The 19,707-nt window shown below is 35.1% G+C and overlaps 1 protein-coding gene across 3 annotated transcripts in view; it reads right to left on the bottom strand.

Moving 5' to 3' along the window:
* SCLT1 (sodium channel and clathrin linker 1) overlaps positions 1–19,707 on the bottom strand; it is a 231,976-nt gene that overhangs the window by 94,461 nt on the left and 117,808 nt on the right. For all 3 annotated transcript variants that reach the window (XR_005789878.1, XM_040474102.1, XM_040474107.1), the window contains exons 11-13: positions 14,343–14,434; positions 4,418–4,595; positions 19–117 (exon numbers count right to left, since the gene is read on the bottom strand). Coding sequence is in view for 2 of the 3 variants with exons in the window: in XM_040474102.1 (XP_040330036.1) it covers positions 19–117; positions 4,418–4,595; positions 14,343–14,434 (369 nt within the window). In the remaining variant the exon portion in view is untranslated. The remainder of the gene's footprint in view (positions 1–18; positions 118–4,417; positions 4,596–14,342; positions 14,435–19,707) is intronic.

Below are 19,707 nucleotides of genomic sequence, written 5' to 3'. Positions count from 1 at the left end.
AGTTTAAAAACTCCTTACTTCCTTCCTGGTTCTTAGGGTAACATCTTGCACAAGCCGAGACACTGTTTCTTTCATTTTCTCTATATCTTCTTCTTTTTGCTTCTCCTCAAGTAGAGCCTTCAAAAAAATAATCACTTGATGTCATTATAGATTACACCATTATTAATAAAGGTAACATAATAAATGGTTAAAAATCTATCCAATAATCACTTTGTGGAAAGCAAACATCTTATGCTAAACTTCTGGGACATCTCCACTTGGAATCTTGCCTAATCTGTTATTTTCCCTCACCTTCTCACCTGGCTTTATCCTAAAAATTTATTATTTTCCTCTGGTATTTATTTCGGCCAGGGCCATCACTCTTCTAACCCCTAGAAATCTTAGAGTTATTTTTCAATTTTCCTTTTCCTTTACTCCCTGTACAAAATAAGTCATCAAGTCTAGGTATTAAAGTCTTGGAAAAAAATCTCTTGGACTTCCCCTTCTTTCCATTATTTGATATTATTCAAATTATGTCCCTTGTCACCTCATTCCTTGATGTTTCTATCTATCCAATCATTTTCATCTCCCAAATAAAAAATATTCTTATAATCCTAGTTCTGTTGTCAGTCACACTCCCATTTCTCTGCTTCTCTCTGGAGTAAAACTCTAAATTCTGCACTTGCTCATCTCCAATACTTTTTCTTACACCAACTCCAATCAGTCTTTCAACCATCCATTGTCTCCATATTAATAACCTGTGAGTCAATTCTGAGTAACTATCTTATTTGATCTGTCAGCAGCACTTGAGATAACTGATTACTCTCTTTTCTTTGTTTTATTTTCTTTATTCAGCTTTTAGAACACCACAGTATGGGTTTTCCTCCTAACTCACTGATCACTCCTTTTCAGTCTGCATTGCTGTTTCTTCCTCTTCTTCTAAACCTCTTTAAAAATTGCACTATCCATCAGAGGGGAGATGGGTGGAGGGATGGGTGAAATAGGCTATAGGGATTAAGAAGTGCACTTGCAATGAGCACTGGTAATATCTGGAATCGCTAAATCACTATGTTGCACACCTGAAACTAATATCACACTGTATTTTAACTATACTGAAATTAAAAAAAAAAAATTGATTACCCAAGACTTAAGTCCTTAATCCTTCATTTCCATCTATCCTTTTATGGTTTAATTCAGTATCATGGTTTTAAATATCATTTATATGCTGATAACTCCCAAATTTATACCTCTAGACCAAATATCTTTCTGAGCCTGGAAGTGCTCCAATTCTAGCATGATTGAATCTTTTTTTTTTTTATCATCATATAATAAGTGGCCCTGTGTTTTGACTGTACTATTTTCCAAAGATTCTATACACATTCCCACCTGTTTTTTTTCCCACCTGTTTAATAAATTTCCTGCTGTTTAAATAGGTAAGCTAGTAAGAGGTACAGCTGGTTTTTTGTTTTTTTTGTTTTTGTTTTTTTTTAGGTAGAATTAACAATAAGGTGTTATATTAGCTTCAGGTGCACAATAGAATGATTCAACAGTTCTATACATTACTCAGTGTTCACCATTAAGTGTACTTTTAATCCCCTTTACCTATTTGCTCCATCTCCCTACCCACCTGCCCTCTCTCAACCACCAGTTTGTTCTCCATATTTAAGAGTCTGTTTCTTTTTTTAATCATTTTGTTTTTTAAATTCCACATGAGTGAAATCATATGGTATTGTCTTTCTTCTGACTTATTTCACTAGTATTATACCTTCTAGATCCATCCATGTTGTTACAAATGGTAAGAATTTGTTCTTTTTATGGCTGATTAATGTTCCATTGTATATATATACAGCCCATCCATTCTTTTTTTAATTTAAATTCAAGTTAGTTAACATATAGTGTAGTAGTGGTTTCAGAATTTAGTGATTCATCACCTTCATATAACACTCAGTGCTCATCCCAACAAGTGCCCTCCTTAATGCCCATCACCCATGCAGCCCATCCCCCATCCAACAACCCTCCAGAACCCTGTTTTTCTGTATTAAAGAGTTTCTTATGATTTGCCTCCCTGTTTTAATCTTATTTTTTCTTTCCCTTCTCCTATGTTCATCTGTTTTGTTTCTTAAATACCACATGAGTGAAATCATATCCTATCTGTCTGTCTTTGACTGACTTATTTCACTTAGTATAATACACTCTAGTTCCATCCATGTCATTGCAAATGGATTTCATTCCTTTTGATTGTCAAGTAATATTCCGTTGTATATATATACCACCTCTTCCTTATCCATTCATCAGTTGACAGACATTTGGGCTCTTTTCATAATTTGGCTATTATTGATAGCACTGCTATAAATTATTGATAGCACTGCTATAAACATTGGGGTGCACGTGTCCCTTCAAATCAGCATTTTTGTATCCTTTGGATATATACCTAATAATGCAATTGCTGGGTTGTAGGGTAGTTCTTTTTTTTTTTTTTTTTTTTAATTTTTTTTTCAACGTTTATTCATTTTTGGGACAGAGAGAGACAGAGCATGAACGGGCGAGGGGCAGAGAGAGAGGGAGACACAGAATCGGAAACAGGCTCCAGGCTCTGAGCCATCAGCCCAGAGCCCGACGCGGGGCTCGAACTCACGGACCGCGAGATCGTGACCTGGCTGAAGTCGGACACTTAACCGACTGCGCCACCCAGGCGCCCCAAGTTGTAGGGTAGTTCTATTTTGAATTTTTCGAGGAACCTCCATACTGCTTTCCTGAGTAGCTGTACCAATTTGCATTCCCACCAACAGTAAAAAAGTGTTCCCCTTTCTCTGCATCCTCACCAACATCTGTTGTTGCCTGAGTTGTTGATTTTAGCTATTCTCACAACACCAAATCTTCTTTATCCATTCATACATGGATGGGCACTTGGACTGTTTCCATATCCTGGTTATTGTAAATAATGCAGTAACAGCTGTTATGATGTAACCACTTTGTGTGGGAGAATAAGACAATGAGGAAATAGAGAAGCATCATAAGAGAACTATAACACGCTGTGTTCCATGTCTGTTTGTGTGATCAGTTGAGAGAACCCCTGGCTTTGGAATAAGCAACTGAAGGTTGCTTAAACTGAAGGTGGGATTCCTCTAACAATTAAACAATGAGTCAGGAGGGAGCTTAATATGCAGCCATAACCAGTCTCTTTAAGGGTCTGTTGACTTTGGACCTGAGTGAGAAGATTTGAGGGATAGGCAATGAGTATTGTCACTACTTCTCTGTCCATTGTTGTTTACAAAAAATGTTCATCTTTAGTGACCCAATGTTAACAATGCTCATATGACTAGGCTTCAGAGGGGAAAGATAAGTAATTTTGTCCTGCTCTTAACTGTTCTAGCTAACTTAGAGTTAAGAGCAATTCCCAAGAATATTATGTGTATGTTGTGCCTTTCAACCATCCTAAGAGACAGTATGCAAATCACAGATGGGATTATTAGCAGAAAGGCATGACAAGCATTTTGCATTCCCAGTTTAAATAAGGGTATTATTTCATTTTTATTTATTACCTTCTTAATATGTGATTTATATCACTGGTTTTGTTTTAATAGCCTTCTTGGAAAACCTCTATCATGTTAAGAGGAAATATAAATAAAGTATTTCCTGTGTACTCCCCATATTTCTCAGTAGAGTATTATGCAAATGTTAGGTATCCAATAAATGTTGGTTAAATGAAGTAATGATTTAATGATCTCTACATAAAGGAGGCAACAACATCAAAACCAAATCCATCCACCTGGTGACTTCTATAAACTATACACCATTTATATGGAAGTGATAAAACAAAAAAATATGATATGTGATACACAGGAATCACAATTGTTAGAGGGTTAAAAAAAGAACAGTGGCGTGAAGGTTCCAGTTAATAAATCGTTACAGCTAAATTTAATTCCTGTCAATTAAGCTTCTGCTCTATTAGAGTAATTATGTAGGTGATGAAGGGGAAATCAAGATGAGTAAGATTGATCTGATTCAACCGAATAAAATATAGCATATTGTAGTAAAGTGCTATAATAGCTTTTTTAAAGTATGAGACTATAGGGGATGAAGATTATTCACATAAGGATTGGAGACATAAAGTCTGATATAAAAGTTTTGAGAGAGGGTTGACATTTTATCATCTTTTTAAAAAATTTTATCATTTCATTTCATTTCATTTCAGCAATCTCTACACCCAACATGGGGTTCAAATTCATGCTCTTCCAACTGAGTCAGCCGGGCATCCCTATTTTATCATATTTTGTGGTTAAGTCTTACCATGAAGAATACAGTTATGTCTATCAATGCAGAGCACAGCAGTATTATTTTCATATGTTTATTCTGTAGTTACCGATTTCCTTATTATTAGGTCACATGGAGGAATTTTCAGTATTATATTTGTAAACATGTTTACTAGTTTTCTTACCTGATTTTTTTGAAGGTTAGCTTCTTCTAAGAGCTGCATGCTATTTCTGGCTCTTACAATAGCTTCATATTTTTCATTTTCTAATTCATTGCACTTTGCTTGTAATTCTCTGGTCTGTTTTTCCAAATGTGTTTTTTGTGCTCTTAATTGAGTGGCTTCTTGCATTGCTACAGAGAGTCTAAAAGTCAATAATCACATTGTGAAAGTTAAATATCTTTAAAGGGAAGAAGGAAAACAGGAGATTTAGTGAGCATCTAGTATAGAACAAACACTATTCTGGTTACTTTCATATGTATTTTCTCATTTGATCTGCACAAAAGTTTTGTAAAGTAGGTTTCATTATTTCCATCTTAAAGAACAACAGACCCAGAGAGATTAAGCATGTGATTAAGTCCATATGGCTAATGAGCTGTAGTGCTGAGAATGAGCCTAGATATTCATTCTAATTATGTTACACTTTTTACAGTATCACATTACATTATATAATCACAAGACAATGTTTTAAAGCAAATCCTTAAAGAATAAGTTGTTGTTTCTATTTATATTGTCTTCTAAAAATTTTCTTTTTTTGCTTGACTCCCTTTTCCCACTCTCTACCCAATTTAATGTTAATTTACTAATGTATATCGTTAAATATTTTTCTCTGTGTTCATAAAATTGTATACACATATATATGCATGTATACACATAGATAAGCATGAAAAGTACATATACATTGGTCCATAGGTATTTAAACATAATTTTTTTGTGTTATAAAAATTAAGATCATAGGGTGCCTGGGTGGCTCAGTCAGTTAAGCACTGATTTTGTTTTAGGTCATGATCTCACAGTTTGTGAGATCAAGCCACAAGTTGGTCTCTGTGCTGACAGCATGGAACCTGCTTGGGATTCTCTCTCCCCCGCTTTCTCTGCTCTCTTTCTCTCTCTCTCTCAAAACAAACATTAAAAAAAATTAAGATCATAATATACACCCTTTTCTGCACTTGCTTTTCTCATTCAATATCTTACAGAAATCACCTCAAGCAATACATCCCAAAGCTCTTTCTTTTCCTGGTATGATGGATGGAACTTCATTTCACTATTAATTTGTATTTCCCTGAATACTGGAGAGCTTAAGCACATTTTTAGTTTGTTAGCTATGTGAATTGTCCTCTTTGAACTTCCTCTTCATAACTTCTGCCAATTTTTTTTTCTGATGGGTTATTTGCTTATTCCTTTATATGAACTCTTTTAATATTAAAATATAAATGCTCAGATTGTTCTGTATGCTACAAATATTTTTCCAAATCTACTTTTTTGGTTGTTGCTGCCTACTGACTATTTAGGAAATTTTCACTACACTAAAAATGTTCACTTTAATATAGCTATTAATATAGCTGAAAGATAATATTATCTTTCAGCTTCCAGGATTCATTTTTTAATAAAGACTATCTCCCTCATTAATACATTGCTAATGTAATTTCATAGATTTCCTCAAAAGATTGCTATGTCTTTAATATTTTTAACCAGTAAATCTTAATGCATCTGGAGTTTACTTCTGAATGTGTTGTAAGAGAGGAGTCCAATTTAACTTTTTTTCAGATGATGGCCAGTTGTATGAATACCATTAGTAACTGATGAAGTAAAATTATCCCTTTAACATACTAAAATATGCAAATATAATGATTTAGTTATGGATTATCATGTCTCCTTGATCTATTGGCCTATTCTATACCCAAATCATATCAATTTGATTATGACTTTATAATAGGTTCTGATACATTGTTGTTGCTGTTTTTTGGTATATCTGCTTCATTCATTTTTTTTAACTTTTTAAAAAATGTGTATTTATTTTTGAGAGAGAGAGAGAGAGAGAGAGAGAAAATGCAAGTGGGGAAGGGACAGAGAGAGAGGGAGATACAGAATCTCAAGCAGATTCCAGGCTCCGAGCCATCAGCATAAAGCCTGACACGGGGCTCGAACTCATGGACCATGAGATCATGACCTGAGCCAAAGTGAAACACTTAATGAACTGAGCCACTTAGGCGCCCCTCTGCTTCATTCTGAATGAAGTGAGATAAGGTCTACTACCATTTTAGTCAGGGTTCTTAGCTGCAGTAGTAGAAGCCAACTCTAATTTACGCAGAAAAAAGGTTTATTAAAAAAGATATTGGTAAGTTCACAGACTTACTGGGAGAGCTGGAAAATCAAGTTTGAAGCTTTGTAGCAAGAAATATGCCTAAAACTTCACCACAGGATTAGTTGATTCTCTCTTAAAGAACTATAATCTGGGGAATTACCCAAACATGGAAGGGAGATAAGATGCAGATGGCCCAAAATAATGATCATAACTATATTTTATCAAATCACCCTTTCATCAAATTTCCTAGCTTTTGCATCACATATTTAGCTATCCTATTACTTACTATACATAAGGTTATTAATGTATCTTTTTCAATATGGTGCTATTTTTCATTATATAAAGTCTCTCTTTGTTCTGTTTGCTGCTTTTTACCATGAAACCATACCTAGTATAATAGTAAGACTCACTCCTCCTTTCTTTTTTGTTTATAGTTGATAATATGCTCCACTAAAACCTTTACTTTTTTATATTTATTTATGACAGAGAGAGAGAGGGAGAGAGACAGAATCTGAAGCAGGCTCCACACCCAGTGTGGAGCCCAATGTGGGGCTCGATTTCACAACTGTGAGATCATAACCTGAGCCTAAATCAAGAGTTGGACGCTTAACCTACTGAGCTACCCAGGCGCTGCTAAAACTTTTATTTTAAATTTAAAATAAATCATCTTTCTTTCCTTGAAATCTTTGTTCTAATTCATTTATCCTTTGTTTTAGGTATTTTCTAATATAACATATTACTGGGCCTTACTTTTTAATCAAAATTTGCAAGTCTCTGCCTTTTAATGGAATTCAGTCCTCTCATATTTTAATGTGATGATTTATATATATGACATTGTTCATTCTATTTCACTTAAAAATTTTTTTTAATGTTTATTTATTATTGAAAGACAGAGAGACACAGAGTGTGAGCAGGAGAAGGGTAGAGAGAGGTAGAATCCGAAGCAGGCTCCAGGCTCCGAGCTGTCAGCACAGAGCCCGACGTAGGGCTCGAACTCACAAACTGCGAGATCATGACCTGAGCTGAAGTTGGTCACCCAACCAACTGAGCCACCCAGGCGCCCCCATTCTATTTCACTTTAGTTAAAGCATTGGTGGTAGAAGATGAAGCAGTCCCTATCTCTCCCAAAGAGGTATAGGGCACATGGCACTTTACTAGCATTATTAGTTGAGCCATTTGCTTTACCATGGCATTCTCAGGGTCAAGCAGAGCAAGTAACTCATGAAAGGCATATGCCAACTTCATCTCTTAAAAGCAAGCTTTGTTTAGGACTGTGTGCATTCCAATCCTCAGACAAGTCTCTCTGACGCTCACTTCCAGGCTTCACTAACACTCATGTCAGAAAAAGCCTTGCAAACAAAAGATTCACATGCATTCAACAGTCTAGCAGCCCCAGCAACCACTTGGCTCTGTAAAGTCAGACTGGTGTTAGGAGTCAAGTGGAATTACAGTAAAGCAGATTCAGATAATCAGTTTCAAAATATATAGGTTTTCACAATTTTATAACATAAAAGGTGTATTACTACTATTCTTACTCTAATAAAAGCGCTTCTACATGCTCTATAGCCAAATCTTGCAAGAATCCTGTCAACTTGCTAAAATTGGGTCCAATTCCATCTTTGTAATAATGGTAACAACAAGGATAATAGCAAAAACTTGTAATAACATTCTTTGTGCTATGTACTTTATGTTAAAGAAAACATAATCCTCAATATCTTCAACAATGCTGTGAGATAGGTTACATCATTAACTTATGAGATAGGATATAAAGTTATAGTACATAAAAGATAGGAGATAGGTTATATCATTACAATTATCTTATAGATGAAGAAACGGAAGTACAGAGAGTAATCAACATGCCCAGGGTTATTTATCTAGTTACTGGTGAAGCTGGAGTTTGAACTTAGTCTAGGTCCAGAGCCAGTGTTCCTAGTAAATATACTCTACTGCCAAATAGAAACTTCCACTTAAATGGTACAGATCCAACCCACAGATCTATGTATCTATAACTACACAGAGGGGGCGGTCATTTCAACTAAAGTTGGGGATCAGAAGACATACCAAAACCCAGGGTATTGAGTGAAAGTTTGAATATTGAACACCATTACTTCCAGACTCCTTCTTCAACTTTGGAATACACTCACGCTTGTGCATTTCTACTCAGCCCACAGCAGAAGATTAATGAATCCTACCCTGGGAAAACTGGCTCAAGAAAGATTCTCATATATGGGGACTGCCTAAGGAAAAAGCCAGCTTACTGACTAAACATAATAAAGTCTGGCAGATCCCAACCCACCTGTACACACTTAGCTTCCTATCTGCTTTCTGGGGTCTTACTCTTTATTTATTTTTAACTGAAACATATTTGATATACAACTCTGTATTAGTTTCAAGTATACAACATAATGATTTGGTATTTTTTTACATTGCAAAATGTTCACTGTAGTAAATTTAGTTAATATATATCACCACATACAGCTATAATTTTTTCTTATGAAAACTTTTAAGATATATTCTCTTAGCAACTTTCAAATATACAATACAGTATTATTATCAATAATCACCATGTTGTACATTACATCCTATGATTTATTTCTTTTATAACTGGAAATTTGTATCTTTTGACCATCATCTCCCATTCCATCCCCTACCCCCTCCCCGGCAAACACCAGTCTGTTCTCTATCTATGAGTTTGGTGTTTAAAGATATGGAATGCTTCACAGATCCGCATGTGGGCCATCCTAATTTTCTCTGTATTCCAATTTTTAGTATATGTGCTGCTCAAATACTTTGGTGTCTTACTATTAAATATCAATGGATAGAAAGGATCACCAAGCATTTGAAGAAAGACAGATGGGCAAACAGAACAAAAGGAATGTAGAGAGAACACAGATAATGCAGATAGCAGAAGAAAACCTTATAAGATACATATTTAATACACTGAACTAAGATATATTATATATTAAATAAGAATAAGCTACTACAGAAAAAGAAACAGAATAAGAAATGGCTCTTTAAAATAAAATTTATGATAAAGATGGGGCACTTGGGTGGATCAGTTGGTTATGTGTCCAAATCTTGGTTTCTTTTTTTTTTTTTAATTAATTAATTAATTTATTTTTATTTATATATGAAATTTATTGTCAAATTGGTTTCAGCTCAGGTCATGATCTCACAGTTCCTGAGTTTGAGCCCTGCACCAGGCTCTGTGCTGACAGCATGGAGTCTGCTTGGGATTCTCTCTTTCCCTCTCTCCCTGCCCCTCCCCTGCTTGCTCATGCACGCTCTCTCTCTCTCTCAAAATAAATTAATTAAAAGAAAAAAGTCAACAGATGGCTAGTTAGAAGAAAATTTAAGGAAACCTCCAAGAAAGGAGAAAATCAATGAAGGAATGGAAAATCAGGGAGAAAAGATAGAAAAATTAGGTAATCAATCCGTAAGGTCCAATATGAAACTCATATTAAGTTCAAGAAAAAAGAACAGAGGAAAAAAATGAATAAAACCATCAAATGAAAATTCCTTGAACCGAAGGACATGAATTTCTAGACTGAAGTGTTCCCAGTAAGATGAGAATGAAAAGGGATTCTCATTGAATGTGCACACTGCAATTTTAGAACACTGATTGTGGTGGTGGGGTGGTAGATGATCCTAAAAGTCTTCAGAGGGAAAAGAAGAGTCAAAGAGAAAATATTGGAATTTTGAATGACATAGGAATTTTTTCCCTACATCCAAAGGCTAGATAATATAAGGAAAATGTCAACATTCTAAGAATAAGTGATTTAAAACCTTGGATTTCCAACCTATGATTCATTACTCAAGGAACTATCAAATACCTTTGAAGCAGGATAATAATATTTCTAAATAAGCAACATCTTAATAAATGTATCCCACATATCTTCAGAAAGCTGATGAATCCATCAAATGGATATTTGGTGGTATCCATCAAAATGAGGGGGAGTTAAGAAAGAAAGCAGCATTCATGGGGATGCAAAAGACAGGCTTCAATATAGGAATGGCAAGAAGGAAATCGCAGGACCTAGTGAATTAAAGTTTTAAAATGAGAGCTTGCATCAGTCCTAGTGAACAGTTTGAGGCAGAGGATGGAGGAAAAGGATGTAATGGCAATGACCTCATGTGGTTGACCAGATTGAGAGTCATTTTAGAGCTTTGGTAGAGTATTTAGCCAAGAATGAGTATAAAGTACATAGAAAACTTACTATGTGAATAAATGAGATAATTAACAAGAATGTATTTTTCTTTTTTATTTTTTTTTTAAATTTTTTTTTCAACGTTTTTATTTATTTTTGGGACAGAGAGAGACAGAGCATGAACGGGGGAGGGGCAGAGAGAGAGGGAGACACAGAATCGGAAACAGGCTCCAGGCTCCAAGCCATCAGCCCAGAGCCTGACGCGGGGCTCGAACTCACGGACCGCGAGATCGTGACCTGGCTGAAGCCGGACGCCTAACCGACTGCACCACCCAGGCGCCCCAACAAGAATGTATTTTTCATTACAATGCTTGTGGTACTATACGATTTTGAAACAATGCGTATATATTTTCCTGATAAAAATAAAATTAAAAATGAATAAAGCCAATTTATAACTAATATATAAAAACCACCTTACAGAAATAATATAATTAAATAATTTTATTTGGTCAATATTAAAAAAATACTCAGATTAGTTTGAAAACATTTCATAATAATCCAAAGAGCTATAATTGTGGGAAAGATTTAAGACTTTTATTCTTTGTAACACTGAAGACTGCTTTATTCTTTGTGACAGTTTATTAGACTTTATTCTACCTTGTTCTATTTCATTAAGACCATTAAAACAATTAAGATCCAAAAACCATTTTTTACTGTTCAGAATTCTCATCATTTGTTAGTCTAATAAGTAGACTAGTTCTCCTCCAAATACTTGTTCATTCTATTAAATCCTAAATCTTATACAAGGTAAAGGTTGAAAGTGAAAAGAATTGTGAGTTTTCTAGAAAGAAGTTAACTTTACTCTGAAAGAAGGGGAAGATTTGAGAAAGTAAAATAATAAGCATGGTGCTAGGTTCCCTATATATTCTTATCTCATTTAATCCTAAAGAAACTACAGCTAAGTGAGGTTGGTTAACTCCTCCAAGGTACAAAGACAGAATACACTACAACCAGAAATCAAAGCAACTTTGCCTCTAAATCTCAAAATCTTTCTCCTCCAACAATTTATATTCCTGTCGCCAAATAGCCTCACTTTGAAAATATCATCAAATTAATCTTCATAAAATATTAATTTCATCATGTAATCCTGACTCAAGAATCTGTAATACATCACATGAAATCCAAATTTGACTATCTCCAAGGCCCTCCATATTTTATCCAACATATTCACTAATTTCCAATGCATGGCCTTCTATTCTACTTAAAATCGAGACCATATTTCAACATCTTTAATTAAAGAATTTATGTATTCTATTATGCTTAGAGTAGGGATAGAAAATAAAAAGCTGAACAATGATTGGAACGAAATTCACTTTCCACCAGTCACATAACTGAAGGTTTTGTAGTCCTATTTGCATATTCTCATTTTAAAAGAAACATCAAATTTAAAAATATGAAGAGGTAACTTAGAGCAATTCAACTCATTTAACTTCTGCCTTATTCAAGCTGAGCATATACAAACCAGCAAAATATTTCCCAGAGAGAACTGTCATTCCCTGGAGGTAATTAATTCCCAGGATCCATGAATCATCTAAAAAAGGGGAATGGAGGGGATCCTTTCTTTGAAAGACAAAGGAAATGGCTTAATGCTTCTCAGATGTTTGTGGCATTTGAAGGAATCACAAAGAATAATTTTAAAAATAAATAATAATTTTAATAATGCCAAAAAGCATTTATTGAGGCAAAAATGTCTTTGATTTTGTGGAACAAAGATGACCATTAAAAAGCTTATCTTTTTTTTTTTTTTTTAAGTTTATTTATTTTGAGAGAGAGAGAAAGAGAGAATATCCCAAGCAGGATCCATACTGTCAGCACAGAGCCCAACATGGAGCTTGATCTCAAAAACTGTGAGATGACCTGAGCTGAAGTCAACAGTCAGACGTTTAACTGACTGAGTCACCCAGGTGCCCCCAAAACATAGCTTTTCTAACTGCAAGTTCCATTAAATAAGATACATTTACACCTAAAACATACTAGCTAAATATTGTTTAGAAACACATATCAAATATACTAATAACTTTGCTTTCTCCTACGTAAAATACAAGAGATTTTTAAAGTTTAAAATATATAATTGTTTTTATTCTAACAGTAATATTAGTTTAATAGCTCTAAAAGGAAGCCAATGTAACAATTTCCTTTTCAGAGGTGGCTAGCTGAATATTGGACTTTAAAAAATATCCTTAGATTTTCTTATATAGGCAGTGATCTCTTCTTACAGAGCTATTTGGTTAGATCATATTATAGCTTTATATTAAAAGCAAAACAAAATAAAACAAGAGTAACAAAAAACCACAAACTCTCAACATTAAAAAGACAACTAAAAGCACTGCTGATGAAAAAAAAATGAAAAAAAAAAACCCAAAAACCTAGGTTTTTTATGATTCAATGCTATCAGAATCAAAAGGAATTGATACTCACTATTCAGTTAACTGTCTCAAGTCTCTAGCATTTTTCATAGCATAGAATAGCCACTAAGATAACAGAAATGAAAATCTACAATCACAAATTTTTTTCTCTAAGGTTAACACAAAGAAGTTCAGGAAAGCAGCAGTACAATAAATCAATCAACTGCTGAAAAGTTTAGATAACTGAAAAACAAAAACCCAAGACCCTCGTACATAAAATTATAACTCCTTTCATCACAAGTTAGTAGTTAAAATAAATTAGTTCTCAACCTGCTATGAGAAAATAATATTTTCATTACTATTTTGAAGTACAGGAAAAAGAAGGTTAAGTATACTAATTTTTTCTTCTGAACAAACAATAAATTAGCCCCATGCATGAGCAGGGGAGGGGCAGAGAGAGCAGGAGGCACAGAAGCTGAAGGAGGCTCCAAGCTCTGAGCTGTCAGCACAGAGCCCGACGTGGGGCTCGAACTCACGAACTGTGAGATCACGACCTAAGCCGAAGTCGGACGCTTAACCGACTGAGCCACCCAGGTGCCCCAAGGAGATCTTGATTTTTAATGTGCTCATGTTAGCAGGCTATTTATGAGATTCCAATCAGAGTAGATATTTCATTTATAAACCATAAAGTGAATTTATGGGCTGTGGTCACTGTATCTTTAATAGATTACAAATGACAATTTTCAAGTCTCTTAAGGAAACAGATAGCAATTAAAAACAACCTACAGATACATTTAAAAAGTAGTCTAGACCTTCAACGACAACTGAAATTACTCCTCCAGAAGGTTCCAGGGCAAACATCTATAATGATTTCTTGGGTATTTTTTTTTCTCTTGTGTGTCTACTTAGTAAGTAGGTTCTACCAATTAGTTTTTCTATATAATTTTTACCCAACTTTTTCTGCTTTAAGATGGAAAGAACATTTTTCATTTGGGGATTCACTTAACTTGGCAATGACTGACTGGGGAAAGGGTAAGACAGAAATGGTCTTTGAATATACATTCAAAATATACCAATATTTTGAACATGATTTTTTAAAATAAATAATGTCCAGTGAATCAGATTTCAAACTTACAAGTATAGTTTGTTTAGCACTATAAAATATATATTCTAGAAAATATCATAAACTGAAATTCTAATGTGGAATACCTTTTGAAGGTAACAGAGAAAGCTAGATGTATTTAACAATTTACCTTGTTTCTAATTGTTTTATACTAGATTGTAACTGCTGTAAACGCCTATCTGATGCTTCCTCTCTTCCCTGGGCAGACAACATATCCTCCTCCTAGAAAATAAAGAAATTGGAATCCTGAGTATATGAAAATATAATACATCATTATATAGCATAAAGAAAAGAATTCAGTCTATAAAGGTATTATACTTCTAGAATTTATTATGTAAGTTTAAAGAAGGGATGACAGGGGCACCTGAGTGGTTCAGTTGGTTAAGAGACTGACTTTCAGCTCAGGTCATGATCTTGCAGTTCACGAGTTCAGCCCCATGTTGGGCTTTGTGCTGACAGCTCAAGGCCTGGAGCCTGTTTCAGATTCTGTGATTCCCTCTCTCTCTCTGCCCCTCCCCCACTCATGCTGTCTCTTAAAAATAAACATTAAAGAAGAAACATTACTAAACATTTAAATATGAGAGCTGTCCATGAAATATGTTTCACTAAAAAAATTCTGTAGCATAGTATTTGTGGTACAGACTCCTTTTACATTAAACAAAATTTAAGTATATGTGTGCGTACACACACACACACACACACACACACACACACACACACACACAGAAAAAAGGTCTTTACGCTATAAATAATCTGTTACCAGTTATTACTTCCTAGGGATTTGACTGCAAGGTAATTTTGTATATCTCTTTATTGCATATTTTGTATATAAATTGTGCTTTTCTTTGTGTATTTCTATGGTATTTGCGTTTTTATGAATAGCATGCACTACTCTTATAACTAGAAAAATAATAAAGTTGAATTTTTAAACAAGTAAAAAAGAAAACCAGCAATAAGTTTAGAAAAAAATCACACATATACTAAATAAAAAAGGGGGAAGAGACCTATTAATTTTATATTAGAAAAACAGTAATCAAAAGTCATTATAAGTTTCACCAATATTTCAATCTACTTCTATAGTGTAAGTCTAACAAAACACAGCACGAACTGTATGTAGATAATCAGCCTTTAGAATATGCTCTTTTAACGTGGTTACACAGCATCCTGTTATAATCACAGGATATTTCTTCTCTGACATAGCAACATTCTGAAACAAATCGGTTTGATTGGCACCACCTTAAAAAAAACCCGTTGATACTTCCTTGTCTTCTGTTGTATTAAACATTTTTTACATACCATTTTAATTCTATTGGCTTTTAGCTGTATCTCTTTAAATTATTTTTTAGTAGTTGCTCTAGAGATTATAACATGCATCTTTATCTTATCCCAATTTATTCAGAGTTAATGTTTAACTCATAAAAAACATTTGAACCTTGCAGGAATGTATTTATTTCCATGTATCATCCTAGTCTTTAGTGCCATTGTTATATTACATCTGTGTACTTTATAAATCCATCACATATACTGCTCAATTCTGCTTTAAAGCAATTTTTTAAAAGTATTAGAGAAAATAAAAATATGTCCATATATTATCTCATATTTATAATTATTATTGCTCTTATTTTCTCCCTATATCTGAGTTGCCATCTGGTGTCATTTCCTTTTAGCATAAAGAATTAACCATCATCATGCTTTGAAGAATAGCTCTGCTAGTGACGAGTTCTCTGTTTTGTTTATCTAAAATGCTTTTATTTTCCCTTTATTTTTAAAAGCACAGTTTCACTTGACACAGGATTCGTAGACAGCATTTTTTTTCCTCTAGCACTTCACATACTCTTCCAATGTTCTCTGCTTCCAAGATTGTTCTTTTTATTACTATGTTTTTTAATTTATAACCAAGTTAGTTAACATATAGTGTAATAATGATTTCAGGAATAGAATTCATTGATTCACCACTTACATATAACAGCCAGTGCTCAACCCAACGCATGTCCTTAATGCCTCTCACCCATTTAGCCCATCCCCCCACCCAGCACCCCTCCAGCAACCCTGTTCATCCTACATATTTAAGAGTCTCTTATGGTTTGTCTCCCTCTCTGTTGTTGTATTATTTTTGCTTTCCTTCCCTTATGTTCATCTGTTTTGTACCTTAAATTCCATGTATGAGTGAAGTCATATGATATTTGTCTTTCTCTGACTGATTTCCCTTAGAATAATATACTCTAGTTCCGTCCAAGTTGATGTAAATGGCAAGATTTCATTCTTTTTGGTCACTGAGAAATATTCCATTATCTATAGATACCATATCTTCTTTACCCATCATCAGTCGATGCAAATTTCAGTTCTTTCCATACTTTGGCTATTGTCGATAGTGCTGCTGTAAACATTGGGGTGCATGTGCCCCTTCGAATCAGTATTTTTGTGTCCTTTGGATACAGATACCTAGTAGTGCAATTGCTGGGTTGTAGGGTAGTTCTATTTTTAACTTTTTGAGGAACCTGCATACTGTTTCCCAGAGGGGCTGCACCAGTTTGCATTCCCACCAGCAGTGCAAAAGGGTTCCTCTTTCTCCACATCGTCGCCAACATCTGTTGTGGCCTGAATTGTTAACTTTAGCCATTCTGACAGGTGTGAGGTGGTATCTCATTGTGGTTTTGATTTGTGTTTTCCTGTTAATGAGTGATGCTGAGCATCTTTCCATGTGTCTGTTAGCCATCTGGATGTCTTTTTTGGGAAAGTGCCTGTTTGTGTCTTTTGTCCATTTCTTCACTGGATTGTTTGTCTTCTGGGTGTTGAGTTTGAGAAGTTCTTTATAGATTTTGGATACTAACCCTTTATCTGATATGCCCTTTGCAAATATCTTCTCCCATTCTGTTGGCTGCCTTTTAGTTTTGCTGATTGTTCCCTTCACTGTGCAGAAGCTTTTTACCTTGATGAGGTCCCAATACTTCATTTTGCTTTTGTTTCCCTTGCCTCCAGAGACATGTCAAGTAAAAAGTTGCTGTGGCCAAGGTCAAAGAGGTTGTTACCTGTTTTCTCCTCTAGGATTTTGATGGCTTCCTATCTCACGTCTAGGTCTTTTGTCCGTTTTGAATTTATTTTTGTGTGTGGTGTAAGAAAGTGGTCTCGGTTCATTCTTCTGCATGTGGCTGTCCAGTTTTCCCAACAGCACTTGCTGAAGAGACTGTCTTTTTTCCATTGGATATTCCTTCCTGCTTTGTCAAAGATTAGTTGGCCATATGTTTGTGGATCCATCTCTGGGTTCTGGGTTCTGTTCCATTGATCTGTGTGTCTGTTTTTGTGCCAGTACCACAGTCTTGATGATTAACAGCTTTGTGAAATAGCTTGAAGTCTGGAAATGTGACGCCTCCAGCTTTGGTTTCCTTTTTCAGGATTGCTTTGCCTATTTGAGGTCTTTTCTGATTCCATACAAATTTTAGGATTGTTTGTTCTACCACTGGGAAGAATGCTGGTGTGATTTTGATAGGGATTACATTGCACGTGTAGATTGCTTAGACAGAATCAACATTTTAACAATATTTGTTCTTCCAATCCATGAGTATGGAATGTTTTTCCACTGTTCTGTGTCTTCTTCCATTTCTTCCAAACCTCTCCATAGTTTTCTGTGTATAGATTTTTCACCTCTTTGATTAGGTTTATTCCTAGGTATTTTATGGTTTTTCGTGCAATTGTAAATGGGATCGATCCCTTGACTTCTTGTTCTGCTGCTTCATGCAAGGAATTTCTGTACATTGAATTTATATACTGGGACCTTGCTGAATTCCTGGCCAGTTCTAGCAGTTTTTTGGTGGAGTCTTTTGGGTTTTCCACATAGAGCATCATACTGTCTATGAAGAGTGAAATTTGACTTCCTCCCTGCCTATTTGGATGCCTTTTATTATTTTGTGTTGTCTAACTGCTGAGGCTAGGACTTCCAACACTATATTAAATAACAGTGGTGAGGGTGGACATCCTTGTCGTGTTCCTGACCTTAGGGGGAAAGTCTCAGTTTTTCCCAATTGAGGATGATATTAGCAGTGGGTTTTTCATATATGGCTTTTATGATCTTGAAGTATGATCCTTAAATCCCTACTTTGAGGGTTTTTATCAAAAAATGAGGCTGTATTTTGTCAAATAGTTTTTTTTTTTTGCACTATTGAGAGGATCATGTGTTTCCTATCCTTTGTTTTATTAATATGATTTAGCACAATGACTGATTTGCAGATTTTGAACCAGCCCTGGATCCCAGGAATAAATCCCAGTGATCGTAGTGAATAATTCTTTTAATGTGTTGTTGGATCCAGTTGACTAGTATCTTGTTGAGAATTTTTGCATCCATGTTCATCAGAGGAATTGGCCTGTAGTTCTCCTTTTTAGTGGGGTCTTTATCTGGTTTTGGAATCAAGGTAATTCTGGCCTTGTGGAAGGAGTTTGGAAGTTTTCCTTCCATTTCTATATTTTGGAGCAGCTTTAAAACAATCAGTGTTGGGGCGCCTGGGTGGCGCAGTCGGTTAAGTGTCCGACTTCAGCCAGGTCACGATCTCGCGGTCCGTGGGTTCAAGCCCCGCGTCGGGCTCTGGGCTGATGGCTCAGAGCCTGGAGCCTGTTTCCGATTCTGTGTCTCCCTCTCTCTCTGCCCCTCCCCCATTCATTCTCTGTCTCTCTCTGTCCCAAAAATAAAAAAAAATAAAAAACGTTGAAAAAAAATTAAAAAAAAAAATCAGTGTTAACTCTTCTTTAAATGTTTGGTAGAATTCCCCTGGAAAGCCATCCAGCCCAAGACTATTTGTTGGGAGATTTTTAATTACTGATTTCATTTCTTTACTGGTTATGCGTCTGTTCAAATCTTCTATTTCTTCCTGTTTCAGTTTTGGTAGTTATAGGTTTGTAGGACTTTGTCCATTTCTTCCAGATTGACCAGTTTGTTGGCATATAATTGCTCATAATAGTCTCATATTATTGTATTTCTGTGGTGTTGGTTGTAATCTCTCCTCTTTCATTCATGATTTTATTTACTTGGGTCCTTTGCTTTTTCATTTTGATCGATCTGGTTAGGGTTTTATCAATTTTGTGATTCTTTCAAAGAATCAGCTCCTGGTTTCACTGATCTATTCTACTGTTTCTTTGATTTTGATATCACTGATTTCTGCTCTAACCTGTATTATTTTTCTTCTTCTGCTGGTTTTGGGTTTTATTTGCAGTTCTTTTTCCAGGTCTTTAAGGTGTAAGGTTAGGCTGTGTATTTGAGACCTTCCTTCCTTTTAGGAAGGCCTGGATTACTGTATACTTCCCTCTTATGACTGCCTTTCCTGCAACCCAGGGCTTTTGTGTTTTCATTTTTATTGGCCTCCAGATACTTTTTAATTTCCTCTTTATTTCTTGGTTAACCCATTCAGTCTGTAGTTGGATTTCTCTAATCTCCAAGTATGCGTGGTCTTTCCTAATTTTTTCTTGTGGTTGATTTCAAGTTTTATAGCGTTGTGGTCTGAAAATAT

The sequence above is a fragment of the Herpailurus yagouaroundi genome, unplaced genomic scaffold, assembly GCF_014898765.1.
Source record: "Herpailurus yagouaroundi ecotype Mexico unplaced genomic scaffold, PumYag 28, whole genome shotgun sequence".
NCBI lineage: Eukaryota > Metazoa > Chordata > Mammalia > Carnivora > Felidae > Herpailurus > Herpailurus yagouaroundi.
Note: the sequence above shows the minus strand (reverse complement) of the source record. Positions and strands in the feature narration are given on the sequence as shown.